General features: G+C 42.7%; 2 protein-coding genes across 2 annotated transcripts in view; both read left to right on the top strand.

Annotated features, from left to right (window-relative positions):
• Window positions 1–15,973, top strand: part of LOC308394299 (uncharacterized protein) — a 1,060,216-nt gene that overhangs the window by 809,997 nt on the left and 234,246 nt on the right. Inside the window, exon 35 of the mRNA XM_080878552.1 lies at window positions 2,121–2,297. Within this exon, the coding sequence (XP_080734678.1) occupies window positions 2,121–2,297 (177 nt within the window). The remainder of the gene's footprint in view (window positions 1–2,120; window positions 2,298–15,973) is intronic.
• Window positions 6,577–15,636, top strand: LOC308394315 (uncharacterized protein). Its single transcript, XM_080878579.1, has 7 exons — window positions 6,577–6,780; window positions 6,908–7,133; window positions 7,499–7,599; window positions 9,538–9,726; window positions 9,794–9,868; window positions 9,990–10,079; window positions 13,417–15,636. The coding sequence occupies exons 2-7, from the start codon at window positions 6,908–6,910 to the stop codon at window positions 13,651–13,653; spliced, it is 918 nt and encodes a 305-aa protein (XP_080734705.1). The 5' UTR covers window positions 6,577–6,780; the 3' UTR covers window positions 13,654–15,636.

Here is a 15,973-nt window from a genome sequence, read left to right as displayed (position 1 = left end):
CCCCGCTTGAGTTTAACGGACAACCTATTGCAATATTACGACTGGGCGATATGACCCAAAGTTCATATCTCGATATTCTTTAGCTGGATGGCGATATACGATATATATCTCGATATTTTTAAAGCCAGAAAGTACGAACAAAAAGAGAGTTCTTAGTCAAAGCTGTGTCCCAAATCTCACACAGGCACATTTATTAACATACAGCGTAGATGTACATGAAACAATTACTCAGAAATAAATGATCAGCATTTATTAAATAATAATGCTCCATAAATAAAAGAAAACAATGTTGTTTTTGTGCATAACAAAAAGCTCACAATCGTGCAGTCAAAATGTAAACAGACGCTGAGCATAATAACAAGCAGCTGCTCTGTTCCCAGGTTCTACTGCGTGACTGACAGCCTGGAGTTTGAAACCCTCTTTGTAACCGTGTCTCTTACAGGTGCCATTTATGGTCCTTATACACACTCAATACAGTAATATTACGTTGAAGCAGAGTACGTATCACTCCGCGAGGCTCCTCGTAGCTGTAATGCTCCAACAATCCATCAAGCGGTGCGGCCTCGTAGCTGAGCAAAGTCGTACCAAAACATCTTTTGAAAGGTTTCTGAGCGCCGTGTAGCACATAAAATCGGTTCGAGGTCAGTAAGCACAACCAGAATTCATCCATAAGGCGCACTGTCGATTTATGAGAAAATTACAGGATTTTAAGTGCAGAAAATATAGTTTATGGTTTTCCTTTGATCTTAGCAAATAACTACGCCTCTAATTGGGACGATCACAGATTTTTCACTAATGTCTTTGCGCGGCTCCCCAATATGTCATCACACAATATCATCTTTGAGGGAGACCTAAACTGCTCATTATCTGCTATGGACCACAGTTCACACAAAAGTACACTTAGTCCAAAGTCAGCATGCGTCATTCAGAGCTTTCTTGATAATTATGGGCTGGCTGATGTATGGAGATTTCATAATCCTGCTTCACATCAATACTCTTTTTTTCTAATGTCCATAAAACATATATTTTTATAGAAAAACGTCTCCCTTTAGTTACAGAATGTGATTATAAGACTCTGGTGATTTCTCCTCTTGTTTTTTCAATGTGTATTCCTGATGCCTGCTCCAACTATCAGCCATGGAGATTCAACTCAGTGTTGTTAGCAGATGAAGAGTTTGTCAGTTACAAAAGGTCTCAAAGAGATTTTTTTTCTATCAATCAGACCCCAGAGATGTCATCATCAGTCATTTGGGAATCTCTAAAAGCATCTGAGAGGCCAAATAATTTCATTTTGTGCCAAACAAAGTGCAACACTGAAAGAACATCATCCATAAATATTGAGTAAGAACTGGACTCTCATACAGCGAGACTCAAATGCCTTTAAACATCAGCTTATCCTGCTGATCCAAGTCCAACACTGAGTTTGTAAAAACATGTTTGTCAATCATTTTGTTTGGTTTCTGAGGAAAAAGATTCAATAATTTGCTGCTAATACACAACATTTCATCATATTTCCTCATAACCCTCTTTTGTCTGACCATTTGATCCCATTTGAATTTGCAATAAAGGATCCACAGAGTTTGGTGACAATAATGACAGTAGATGTTTGTGTGAAAGTGCTGGAAGCAAATGAGTGTGTGATGTTCTTTCAGTGTTGCACTTTGTAGACGCTCCCTGAGCACTGGTCTCACAGCCAGCTGCACATAGAGACCAGTGTTGTTAGTCCAGGTCAGAAGATGACTTGTTGGAATGAAAATGAGCTTGTAGTTTGTCTGCTTTAATAATGTGACTGGAAAAAGGTGTTGGACTTCAAATATGTCCATTTCTGTCACACTTCACCTTTAAAAGTGAAGCCATGTGGTTCCTGGAAGGAAAAACACGACTTTTTCAAGTCTTTGTCCTGTTTTTATGAGAAATGTACGACTTTAATGTGAAACATTCAGAGTTTTTTCTCTTGTTGTGTTTGTTTGAAGCTGCTTCCTGTTGGCTTCAGCTGTTTGGAGTTTCCATTTTCTAAACTTCTACATTCTGAACCTTCTTCAGCTCTGAACAGATGATGAAACACTGAATGATTTCAAGCACTTTGTCTAATAAACTTACATCTTTCATTCTTTATACAGATTGGAGAGCTGTGGTTTGTCAGAGATCAGCTGTGATTATCTGGCAGCAGCACTGAAGTCCAACCCCTCCCATCTGAGAGAGCTGGACCTGAGCTCCAACTACAAGCTGCAGGATCCAGGAGTGAAGCATCTGTGTGGTTTCCTGGAGAGCCCAGGATGTAAACTTGAAACTCTGAGGTCAGTCAGCATGTTTTAGTTGTGCTGAGATGAATATGATGTGAAAGTTGTGCTGACACTAAACTGCAGACATCAGGCTGATATTATACTGATCCACACTGAGGATCTTCATGGTAAAGTCTGTTTTCTTCTTCTCTGGTTTAGTCCATTGACTGCAGCAGAACAATGTTCACATTTCAAACCTTCAAAGAAGAAGAAAAATCCTCCACTGGAAAATTCACTGTGAAACTCTCAAACTCTTCATTGCACCTTAAAGTCTGTGTGACACTGAAATCCAAAGCAAAATGTGCGTTTGCTTTACAGACAGCAGTCCAACACAAACATACACACATCATCCAAAACACAGTCCAACATCCAAATCTCCTCCACTGCCAGCATGAATGATGGGAAAGAGAAGGAGGAACACTCTGACATTCAGGCTTAGAATGAGTTTCATCAAGCAGACTGTGAAGATCAAAGCTGCATTAGAAAGCTTACATGAATGAATGAGTGGACAGAAGTGGACAGAGATCATCTGAAGCACTTCAAAGGCTTTAAATCAGCACATTTCTCTTTATTCTTTATCAACTCTGTTAGTTTCTCTCAGTTTTCTGTGGAATGAAGCTAACAGCAGGCTAATAAGATGCTGACCAATAGGTTTCTATTAAAGGTTGTAATTTGTATATGAAAAAGTGCTTTGGCTCAGCAGGGATCAGCTTACAGGTAGAATACAGCTGCTGGATGGGATTAGCATGTCATAGCTATCTACCAAACTGCTAACTGGGGGATTTCAGGCCATCTATGGATCATTTTTGCTAACTGTTTATTCAGCTTAGGCTCACAGGGCTGCAGCCTGTGCCCTAGCTGTCATAGGGCAAGAGGCGTGGTCCACCTGCACAGGTGAGCAGTCCATCACAGGGCCAACAGAGAGCGACAGAGAAGCACTCCCTCACATCCACACCTACAGCCAATGTAGAAGCACCAATGAACCTAAGCAGCATTTCATTGGACTGTGGGAGAACATCCAACCTCCACAGAAAGGCCCAGCTGACCAACAAGCTTCAACCTACAACCTTCTTGCTCTAAGGCACTAGTGCTAACCACTTTTGCCCATTTCAGCCCAAATCCTGCATCTTCCTGTTTCTGACTCCAGGCCAGCTCCACTAACACTTTCTCATCAGACACTGCCACCTAGTGGAGGAAGTCTTAGTTCCATTTGAAGCTTCAGATTACAGTTAGTTCCTTTACAAAGAGGTGGAGGTGGTGGGGCCACAGCACCATCATCACTGAGTGCCATAGGACACTTAACCTTTGTTTCCATATGCTGGGAACTTCCTGTTGTTCCCAGGAGGACTGGAAAATGTGTGAAAATCTCCCAGTCAGTTCCTCACAGCACACTTCAATCATTTCCCTCCCACAGCATCAGGACCAGGGCTTTTTCTCTCTTTGGTCCCACTAAGAGATTTCCACACAAACACCTCATCAGTGGGACTCTCAGAGCTACCAGCCCTTTGCTACAATCACAAAGCTCTTCATTGAAATCAATGATATCAAAGCTGGAATCAAATGAGTCCAAGTCTTCTGCTGATTCAGCATCACATTCATCTTTGCTCCTTGTTCTGCATCCCCACCATGGACTTCATTCCTTTCCAAGCCAGCCTTGAGTGTCCTTTATTCAGCTCATCCTCTGCTTTACTTTTACACCTGATTTTAGCTGCTTTATCTCTCTTTCAACAGGTTTCTGTGCCTCAATCTTTTTCTTCTCTCCCTCATAACAAGACAGCTTCTTCTGCCTGAGAACATGTTGGAGTGATTTACTAATCCAGGGCTGCTTATTGGGGAAAATACTTCCTGTTTCCAAAGTAATCCCCATTTTTCCCAGAAAGAAATGTCAGTAGAAATCGATGATCTAAGTGAGAACATGAGCCTTTAAAAAGTCCCAGTGGGTGCAGTCAGAGCAGTCCCTCAGTCCCAGTATAGAGTCTTTGGTCCAGACTGGAACAACTGTGTGCCCAGTTTGAGCTCTCTTCAGTGCTGTGACCTGACAGACCCAGAGGGGCCATCACATCACATTTAGAAGCTCCCCTGATGGAGCCACAACACATGTCCAATACTTAGTCTGTCTTGTTGGACCAACTGGAAGAAATGATTCAAGGACTTAGTCACAGAACAGAGATTCAAATCTCCAAAATCCAACTGGCTGCATCAGGACATATAGTCTGAAACTCTGCACAGTTTCCTGTTTGAAGCTGCTTCCTGTTGGCTTCAGCTGTTTGGAGTTTCCATTTTCTAAACTTCTACATTCTGAAGCTTCTTCAGCTCTGAACAGATGATGAAACACTGAATGATTTCAAGCACTTTGTCTAATAAACTTACATCTTTCATTCTTTATACAGATTGAGTTTCTGTGGTTTGTCAAAGATCAGCTGTGATTATCTGGCAGCAGCACTGAAGTCCAACCCCTCCCATCTGAGACAGCTGGAGCTGTACTTCAACAACCTGCAGGATCCAGGAGTGAAGCAGCTGTCTGATCTTCAGCAGAGTCCAGACTACAGACTGGAGACTCTGGTGTAAGTAGAGTGATGGAGTGAGTGGGTGGTGCTGTCAGCAGTATTGTACTAAACACAGTCAGTATGAAACAAAGATCCAGTGTTTCCTGTAAAGCTGCAGCTTCTCAGTGAAGCTGTGAGAGGAGAACGGTGACAGGCTTCAGGATTGGACACAAACACTTCCTGTTTCTCACCTTTATGGTCACCATAGTAACGGCTGACACGCTCTGATCAAACACTGTCAACAACCAATCAGCTCTCTGAACAAAGCAGCACGCAGACCAATGACTGCATTGATTTCCAAGTTTAAAGCAGTGAAGAACACAGTCTGTAGGTGAGGAAGAATTTAGTGAGAGCAGATGTTTGGATGGAATTCCTCCAGTTAACAGCTGGAACCGTCCATCTGGATTGTTGGGCTTGTTGTTGGGGTTCCTACAGAGCTCAGAGTGGACACACCAAGGTTCTTCTAATGAATGAAAGTCCAAACTCAAACTAGGAGGGAAAAACATTTTCAGCAACTTCAATAAAAATCCAAAGATTAGAAAAAGTGAAGCAACAATGAGTCCTAGTACAGTCCCAGCACTGACGTCCCTGCTGCTCTTTATACTGGATGTGCTGCATCACTGACTGACAGCTGATGAAGAGTCTCTGGAAACACTCGTTTATCTCCTCTGCTCTTCCTCCTTCTCTCTGCAGGTGGAGGTGATGATGGTAAACAGGACGGTGTGTGTGCTGAGAGAGGAGCAGCTGTGTCCTGATGATCCAGAGAGGTTGAAGCAGCAGCAGCTTGTGTGTAGAGACGCTCTGACTGGGCCATGTTACTGGGAGGTGGAGAGGAGAGCTTCATCCAGCAGTGACTGACAGAGGAATGAAGTGCAGATGACTGTCAGTGCTGCAGAGTGAACTGCTCTGAGAACAGCTCCACTGTCAGACACAATGTAGAGTCCAGCATCAGCCCTGTGTGTCCCTCTGGATCTGACAGAGGATCATCAGTGTATCTGGACTGCTCTGCTGCTGCTCTGTCCTTCTACAGTCTCTGCACAGTCTCTGTCTCACTCTGGAAAGATTTTACAACTTGTTGTAATTACAGAACGTTAATATAATATTCAAACATGTGATCTTCTCTTTATTTCTGAATCTTTACCAAATAAAGAAAAACCAAACTAACAAACAGAAGCTGTCGTGTCCTTTTTCACCACATCTGTGAATCTTTTCTGTGTTTTTCCTCTTTTCCTCCTTCCTGCAGCTCCATCTTCATCATTCTGTGTCCAGTATATGTGAACACGTCCAAAGCATCTGAGCCTCATGTTACCCGTTTGTGTGAGTTACGCCTGTCGTTGTGTTGTGGTGTATAAATAAGGGGCAGGAGACAGCGCTGGATCTCTGAGTTCTTTACTCTCAATTTCTGCAACATCTGCAATATATAGAAATGCAAACCTGTGAGCTGTGTGTGTTGTGCGTCTGCTCGGCCACCTCTCCTCCGGCCGTGCTGGAAGCAGCTGTGCGTTTGACAGTTTTATCGACTCGACAATAATCGAACAAATTAAATGTTCAAAAATATCAACTTAAGCACTTCAAAGTCAACAAAAAGCTTAAAACAATGAAATAATATTTCACTGACAAAACAACAGCTCATAAGAACGATACACAAAATAATACAGAAACAAACAAATAAAAGTTATTAACCAGGATCCATGTTTTTGTCACAAACACTGAATCAGCTGATTCACTCTTTATGTTTCTGAGTTTGTTTTGTGATTATAGTTCTGGTTTCTGTTTCTGTGTCTTCACTGTGTCCCACGTCTCCTTACTTTGGACTGTCTGTCCTGTCACTGAAGGTGTCTGCCCAACAAGGACGTGGTGCTGAATGCATCCAGACCCCTGCTGACTGTCTTTGCAGCTTCGGTCAAAGGTACAGTGTCCACTGTGACCCTGAGAGCAGGACACAGCCAGAGGTGAGTCAGCAGTTACAAACTAAATGCTGCTGACATGAATCAAACTGCTGGATAACCCACTGCTCATGAAAATGGCACCTTTCTGTTGCTTTTTGAGATTACTGAGAATATTTGAATTGTGACTCAGATGGCAGATCCAGGCTCTCAGCCTCCAGCTGAAACTTCCAGTCCTCCCCCAGCCAGAAGCTCTGATGCTGGGCTGAGAGACTTTGATCCTTCCCTGGATCCAGAAATCCAGGAGGGAGAAGGAGAACAGGACCTCCTTCCTGATCTGGAGAGGCCTGAGGGAAAGAAAGATGGAGCAGACAGAGCTTTGAACAAATCCAAACCTCCTGAGCTTCACCTCCACAAAGGTGCAGACACTGATGCACAGATTCACATGTGACACCTGGCAGCGTCCAGCTTGTGCCGCTGACATTATCTCCACTCTGATACAAGCCTCATTCACTCGCTCACACACGTTCATACAATCACCTTTTCCTCACAGTCACACACATGAATGTAATGAGGGGAACTCGGGCTTCACTGTCATTCCTCAGGATCCTTTGATATGCAGACTGGAGGCTCTGTGGATGAAACACCGACTGTCTGAAGCACTCTGAAGTGTTCATGATGGACTTCATCCTGATTAACACTACAATACTTGTTAGAGGCCTTTTATATGTAATAATATTCTTTTCCATTAAAGCTCTGAACATTCTCACTCTTTCTTGACCAGGTGTGACAGGTGAAGGACACCGGCGAATAGGAGGACAGAAGCTGAGAGCCATTAGTCACATGACTTCAGCTGCTGCTGCCTCACCAACCACTGGCCCCTCGGTGAGTCTAGAGTTACAGCAGTGACCACAGGAAGTGCACACGTGTGATCTAAAGCTACATGTGGGCCTGTGACGATCAGTCTTCTCACTGTGGTAGACGGGTTTGTGAGTCCCTGTGATGCTGGGAGTGTCCAGGACAGTCGCTCCTGATCGGGTCTCTCATGGAAAGCTGGTCCCAGGAATTCCTGGAAAATTCCTCCACAAAAGAGAACTGGGAACATAAGTGCAGAGTGACAGAGGTGCTCAGCAACCCTGCTGTTATATGGGAATAGAACCAGAATAGTCGGCAACCACTTGAGTTAAGTTAGCCAAAGAGATGCGACTCAGACTGACTTCATCATGTTGGCAACGTGTCTGCATTGATAAACTCCAGTTATTGACAAATCAGAGAATAATTCCAGTCGTTCAGAGACAGATTGTGATTGTTTGGAGGATGTAATCGTTTCCCTTCAGGGAGCGTGTTGGACGCTCAGTGTCCGGGTGATTAGCTGATGCAACTACTTAGAATCAGTTTGTGAATATGAAGAAAATCAGTGCAGTCACTGGACAAACTCTGATTCTTCCTAGTTTCACTCTTGTTTCAGTCCAGTGTGACTGAGGTGGTAAAAAATGATCTGACTTTTAGCCACACAGCTGTCTGCTAGAGAAAAAGCCTTTGTGCACAACTTTCTTAAAGGCAAACGGCACCATGTTCACTGCAGCTGCAGCAAACGCAGCAAAGAGTGAAAGTTGGACTGAGAACGTTGTGACTGTTTCATGAGAAAGAGCAGGAAAACAAGCATCACACACCCAGACACAGTGCTGGGATTAGAATTAGACTTTAGAGCCAAATGTAGGACAAAAGCTTTAATATGAAAGAGGAAAACCCAACAACAGCCAGAGCATGAAGCTCAAATCTATACCAATCACCAAGAAAGCTGACAGGCCTGTGACACGTCAGAGACGCCGTTCAAATCATAAAGAAGTTGGTTTATTGACAAAATGTAAAAAACCAAAAGAATCAAGTCAACCTTCAGTTTCGAGCGAGTAGACCAATCAGGCACAGCAGCAGCTCTAGAATAAGCAACAGTTTGATGTATTACAAACAACCTTTCATATACACACATACATATGGCTCATATGCTGTTTAAAAAGGGCTCAAAGACCCAACAGATTACACAAAGTACAAAAACACTTTCATTCAGACAACAGTCAGCTGTGCACGAGACAGAGAGCCGACTACAGTTAGTAACATGGACTCACTTTGTTTCAGACACGACACAAAGTAACACAAAGCCACAAAGAGCAGAAACATCAAAAAGGAGGCAGAGCAGCAGCAACTCTCCATGAGCTGTGAGGCTAACAGCCACCCACACTTCCTGTGATGCATAATGAAAACAACATTAACCTGAAGGATGATAACAACAGAAAGAAGTGTAAGCTAACGTTACACAGCGCTCACACAGCGCTGACTGTACAGGCCTCACACAGCTACGACCTGCATCCACAACACCTGATTCTACTGAACACAAACAAGTTAATGATATATGAGCAATCCAGGGAAGGCTTCCAGGAAGGTGAGGATCCAAAGACAGCTCTACAACAGCATCAGTCAGCAACAATGTTACTGATCACTGACTCTTTCATCCTTTTATACTCAATCAAAAAGTGCTGTGTTCACATTTGTTTCTGCTGAAATCCAGAGACTGCAAATGCGTCTTTTTAAAGTTTGAATAAACTGACTGAACTTGTCACGAGTCCAACCGTGAGGAACACTTCCCCCCATGACACATCACAGGACAACGTCTCAGTGGAGGGGGGACAGTAGCTCAGTTTAGGCAGTCACTCTCAGAATCGATGCCTCCAGTCAGGGTCAAACGTGGTCCTCAGAAACCTGCAGATGTTTGGGCCAAGCTCTCACTGGTCTCTGCGTCTGTAGACTGAGCTGATGTTTCTCCAGGTGTCTGGTAAAAGGACGATGCTGCTGTCCAATGAGGCGAGGAGAGAAGTAGCCAAACAGGCGAGAGCCGTGAAGGAGGAACGGCGGGCAGCTCTGGATGCCCGACATAAATACCTGATGAGCAGGCTGGCCGACGCCGGCAGCCTGGAGGAGGCGGCGGTGGAAGACGCCATCGTCTCTGATGACAGAGTAAGTTCAGAGACGTGATCCTTCCTCAGAGTTGAACCTTTGAGTCATTAATGTCTGATTCTTCCAGTTCAGTCTGATCCATGAATTCTTTGCTGCAAACGGATCCAAGAAGCTGATTTTCTTCTATCAGGATGTCAAACAGGTAACTTTGATCACATTTCAATGACTGACACATGAAGGTCTAACCGCTCTTCATAATCTGCTGTCCTGTTTGTTGCAGCGTACTTTGTATTCATATCTTTTAATATCTGCCTTTCTCCCAGAGTCTGTCCTCCCGTCAGTCTTCCTTTGTGGACGCATCAAACTCAGCTGTGGCTCAGAGGAAACTCTTCCTCACTACGGGGAACTCTGAGGTTGGCTTCAGCTTTTTATGTTTAGTTCATGTGAGAATCACAGAAAAATGCTGATATGAGTGGAAGCTTCTGCTGGGAAATTGGCAAAGAGCAGATTATTGAACAGCGAGGCAGACAGTTCATTTCAGTGATGCCAGTTTATTAGAAACGAGGACTGTGGGGCTGCTGGAAGTCAGGACGGCCGTTCTCTGGATAAACCTGACAGCTGAGGTGGAGAGCAGGATTTATCCACAGACGGCTTCTTCCAAGCAAATGTCCTGAACACACCTGAGCTGAGTGTTACACAGTGTGTCCTGTGTGATCTCTGCTTTATGGTGGTTGAATCTCACAAATGTGACCATCAGACCTGACGACTTATTTGTGATGTTTTCATTAAAAATATCCTGGGTGAGGTGTTTGGGGCATGTCCCATGAGGAGGAGTCTCCAGGGCAGACCCAGGACACACTAGAGAGGTTATATCTCTCAGCAGGCCTGGGAATGCCTCAGTATTGTCCTGGATATGCTGGAGGAAGTGGTTGTTTAGGGAGGTCTGGGATTCTCTGCTTAGACTGCTGCACCTGTGACCCGGGACCAGATAAACAGGAAATGGATGTTTGAAATTCAAAGAAATCCTCTTTTAATAATGAGGAAAAAAGACAGCAGGAGATCCATCGCAACTAACAAAACACTTCAAACACATCAATGCATCAACTTTAATCAACTTCATTTGGTTCAAATGAAGGAATCTAACAAAGCACTCACTAAAATGAAACACCAGTTAGTTTCCCGAGCTCAACAGGTCGAACACCTGAGTTTGGTTTGCGGTGCAGTTTTTATTTCTTCTAGATAACTTGGGTTATTTGCACAGGAAGGTTTTTTAAATGTATTTCTTAAGTACGATCTTATATGGGGGTTGATTTTATAGCATAACAGAATAATGTAATAACTCTAATAGAGTATAAAACATTTGCAGAATGAAGTACAAGGTGAAGAAAAGTCAGAACGTCCCTATTTGAAAATACAGCCTCAGAAGGTCAGAGATGGACAAATTCAGCTACACAAACATGTGGCCATTTTTTTAAAGCCATAGAGCATATTACAGACGACACAAAGAGCAAACACTGTAAACTTCTAACCACAGACCTCACACAGCTCACACACGTCAGAGTGAAGCTGTCATTTCCTGAAGCTTCCACACAAGAGAACTGGCAACAAGGTGGAGTCCTCATGGATCACTAGCAGAGAAATGTGGGTGGGTGCCAGACCACATGGACTCGACTCACTTTATTTCATACAAAGGAGCAGACTAATGCTGTCATCCTTAAAGACTAACTAGAAACAAGCAGTGCGCTCGCATCGACTCGACTTGTTTTGCAAGTTTGAAGTGAGATGGTACTTTGGAGTCAGCCTCCCGAGATGATGGCTGGCTGGTTTTTGAAAAAAATCTCATATTTATACAATGAGTAGCAGACTTTCCTGACTTGCAGAGGTCAACGTCCTCCTCAGTCATGCGCCATGAGTGGCACAGATACTATTCATCAAATAACTAACATGGCCTTGATTGTTACTCCAGAGACTTATCTGCGATGTAGCTTTATAGCATTTTCATTAGCAATCGTATGATTTGTGTTACAATGACCTTTGTGGACGGGCCCGGACCCCCAGGCCTCGTCCGTGACGCCGACGGTGAGCGCAACATTTTTGTTTTCTTGCGCTTAAAATAACCTGATCAGCGTTCTGCGGACGGTTTGTTTACATTTCTCACATCTGTGATTGTTCACCCGGGTTGGACACGAGCAGAGAGGGCTTTCAAGATGAAAAAGCCAACGTGAAACTTTAACGGACGACAATTGCAAGTTTTTCAATCAAATCTCCGTCACACCCTTCCTTGACCTCATCACGTTATCCACCTTAGTCAAGGAACAGTGGTTCGGGAAAATATGCATTTGTTTTTTGGACCAGTTTAAAACGTATCTCAACTAGTGATGTGCGGATCGATACTGAAATATCGATTCCTCCGATACCCGTCATTGTGTCCGGCCCCTTGGCGTGCACACTCACAACAATGGCTGAGCGTAAACAGAGTCATGTGCAGACGTATTTTACCTCCACGAACAGCTGAGACGTGGTTTGCCATACATGTGGCAAGAATGTGAGGTGTTGTGGTAACACCGCTGACCTGGTCAAACACCTCAGAGTGAATCATATCACAGAATATGACGAGCGTATGTTGAGGGGAACTGAAGAGGAGGAGAGGGAGAGGTGCTGCCAGGGCGAGACAGACGTCTCTCACGGAGTCCTTTAATGCTGCAGGCAGGCAACAAATAGCCACAACTTCAGGTTTTTCATTTCTATATGATAATTCTGCATCATTAAGTGATAAGAACAAGTAATCTGATGTCCTGTGATCATTACGACGCTATAATTTGAGATAAAATAAAAGATAGAGTAAAAAAAATAAGTTTTTGTTCAGAGTATCGTATCAGATCAGTATCGTCGATACCAGCCTGAATTTTACTTGGTATCAGATCGGAAAGGAAATCAGTGGAAATCAAATCCTGCTTCTACAGGTGTCCAGTTCATTCACTCTGACCCCTCCAGATAAGCGTTGCCAGTTCTCACTGTGCTGTAGATCACATTTTCTTGTGTTTGGGGTTATAACGGTTACTTTTGAGGTCTGTGTTATAAAGCAAGTTAATCCTGAATTTAACTGGAGAAGACAAATTCCCACTGCGTGGTGTAGTGCACAGCCAGGCATTCTTTACATTAGTTCGTTTGACAAAACCAAAAAGCCGAAAGTATTTACTTGGAGTTTGGTTTGATGAAATAAGTGCCAGAATCAGTGAATACAAATGATTCCAATGACATGAAAACTGGTCGAAGGACAAATCCCTCAAGAAAAGCACGACTAGCACATTAAGTTTGTTTGTAATCATCATCATCTCTAACACCATGCGCACAACAGTGATTTTGTTACAGAACACTAAGATAGTAAAATCTGGGAAATGATGATATTTCTTTCCAAAACTTCCTGTCTGGAAGACATTAAAGCTGCTGTGCCACCTGCAGCTTCTTTCAATCTACGTTATGTGAATATATCTTTTTTTTTTTGGGTTTGAACATCCATTCAAACTCACTCTCTGCCTAGCAAGTCTCATTCCCTCATTTCCTTGGGGTCCAGCTTCACATACGTGGCACTGAGCCTTTTCCTTTGTCACCTCTTTCTGCTACATGCCTAGCCTCCCAGTTTCTTGGTCTATTTTCTTCATTTCGCTAACTACACTTCTTTTTCTTTGTAAATCTCTTCCTTCAAATACTTTCAAAATCACTTTTCTTTTTTCCCTTTCTTCTGTGCAGAGAAGACGTCAAACCCCTTCTTGGCAGTTTATCTCAATAAAGCTGTACTATCCCAGCCATCTGGTAAGTCTTCCCTACTACCCAGAGCCTGTTTATACTCCTGCATGTCTCTGCCTTCACTCACTTCCTCTTCTTGATGTCCAAACTCATCCTTCAAACTACCATTTGATGCTGCATAGCTGCATTCTCCCTGACACCTCCTTGTCTCCTGTCTTTTTGATTTCACCTTCTGCATAATATTTAGTTGCCCTGTGTGCAGCTTCCTCCACTTTCATATATTTCTACAAGTTCCTCCCTGTTCTTGAAGTATGTGTGCACCACGGCCATTTCCACTTGGAAAATCTGCCCCACATCTGTCTTTCTAGATTTCTCTCCTAAACACCACACCTACCCAACACCTCATAACCTCTGTTCCCTTCACCTAAATGTCCATTGAAGTCTGTGTCAATCACCACTGTAGTATGTGGTCTCTTGCACACAAAATGTGTCTACCCTCCACCTCCATAATATGAGTCCGCCAGCCCTCCCATTGCCAGTCATAGTCCATAACAAGTCAAAAACATAAACAGCTCGAACGTATTATTTATTTAAAAGAGAGAGAGAGAGAGAGAGAGAGAGTAAGAGAGAGAGAGAGAGAGAGAGCTCAGTTGTCCTTGCTCTAGCATCAAGAGTCAGTGACTGGCTGTTCACTGCAGGCTCAGCAGTCCAATGGCCGATCAGCAACAAAACAAATAAAAAAATAAGACACGTTCTTGATTATGACAACAAACCACATCCAAAAAAATATGACAGCAACACTTTAAGTTTTGTGTGCATTCATCATGTGCAACTCTGCAGAAAGTCTCATGTCAAGGATGTGTGGACAGGGGGGCTATTAAAAAGTTCCAGTATACAGAATAGAAAACCATCAAATGAATGAAATAAAATCTGTTGTCACAGTGGTTTTTGAAGGAACAATTACTTCACAGATGGACAGCCTCATTATATTTTAGTTAAACCTGATGATACACACTTCACGTCACCCTAGTTACATGTTTTTATTTGCCATGTGTATGTTATCCAAGGGAGGAAGAAAATGAAAAAGAAAACTTTTGATGTGTCCAGACATTTCTTCACATCAGCTGCCAGCAACCAGTTTCAGCATGTACAACTGTTGCAGTAAGTGTGCTCATGCAGACCAACTATGCTGGTCCACTGTTCTTAATGGTGCTGCATGTTGAGAAAGAAGTGAAACAAATGTTTTGTTTAACAAGTCCACTAGTGTTAGAATAACTTGGCATTTCCAATCTGTTTCTGCTGTAGTTCAATGAAAGGTTTCAGTTACTTAAGTTTGAGAAAAACCAAAAAACCAAATTGCGTTTACAATTGTAGTTTCATCTTGTTATAAGATATTTGAAATAAAAACAAACAAAAAACATGAACAAACAAACCACAAACAAACAAACCACAAACAAACAAACCACAAACAAACAAACCACAAACAAACAAACCACAAACAAACAAACCACAAACAAACAAACCACTACATTTTCAGAAATATTTCTGCAGTCTGATTTACAAGTATAAACTTTCTGACCAAAACGCCACAATTTCATCCCTCAAACAAGTTGTCAACTGTGTCAACGACCAATGAGGACATCACTGCTACACTTGATGATACTCACACCTTGAAAAAGTGCAAAGGTTTCCCAACAGGACTTCGACGGTTGGTCTTCTTGATCAAGCGATAATCTGTTCTCATCAAAACCACCATAAAACCAGTTTGACAGGATGATGCTGATAAATCCCTCTAGACCTTTTTGTGACAGTATTAAAAGCTTGCTGGAAATTCTCTGTACTCATATTTGTGCTCAGTATCTGTAGGAGCCATTTTTGTGTGGGTACCTCATGTATGCCACTAGGGGTCACCTTTTGTGTTACATATGGTGTGTCTATTTAAGGTAGATAGGTCATTAGCAGCAGGTGTGTTGTTGTTGGGAAGGAGCAAACAGATTGTGACCGCTGCGCTGTTATGTTAAATTGTGTTGGAATAAAGAATCTAAAGGACAAGATAAGTATGGTTTCAGTTATTGAACTAAGTTTAATACGTTTATTCATACCAGTGACATTGCATTAACCTGCCAACAAACAGCTCAGTGGCTTTAAATGTAGGCTTAGCCTCGACAGCATCTATAACACCATTAAAATGCAGTAATGGCCACACAAAAAATAAAACGTGACCATATTCAGTTTAAGCCATTTTATGTGGTTTCGTTTATACACTTGAATCACAGTAGATGATAGCTTTCTGTTTTTAAATGTATCCATTTATTGCAAACACTATAGTTACTGTTCTGCCTTTTATAAGGTAAACTGGATATTATGGTTGCAAACGGCCCTAGAGCTCCCTCTAGTGGCTGCTTTGTAATATGGGTTTGACTACTTTGGGAAAGGAACAATGAGAAGGTGAAAAAATCAAAGATGGCGGAAAGTTATCGTTCTAAGCTGATATGGACCTTAAAATGTTGTTGCCTTGGACAAGATATGTCTGTAAGTATGAGTGACGATAAAATAATTA

The sequence above is a fragment of the Rhamphochromis sp. 'chilingali' genome (assembly GCF_963969265.1).
Source record: "Rhamphochromis sp. 'chilingali' genome assembly, chromosome: 3".
NCBI classification, from domain to species: Eukaryota; Metazoa; Chordata; class Actinopteri; order Cichliformes; family Cichlidae; genus Rhamphochromis; species Rhamphochromis sp. 'chilingali'.
This window is presented reverse-complemented; position numbering and strand designations above follow the sequence as displayed.

Excerpts from the sequence above, each read along its gene's own strand:
- LOC308394315 (XM_080878579.1), top strand. The coding sequence starts at position 6,908 with ATGGCAGATCCAGGCTCTCAGCCTCCAGCTGAAACTTCCAGTCCTCCC. Across the intron at positions 9,727-9,793 it reads CCATCGTCTCTGATGACAGA|TTCAGTCTGATCCATGAATT; the intron begins GTAAGTTCAGAG and ends TGATTCTTCCAG. Across the intron at positions 10,080-13,416 it reads TCACTACGGGGAACTCTGAG|AGAAGACGTCAAACCCCTTC; the intron begins GTTGGCTTCAGC and ends TCTTCTGTGCAG.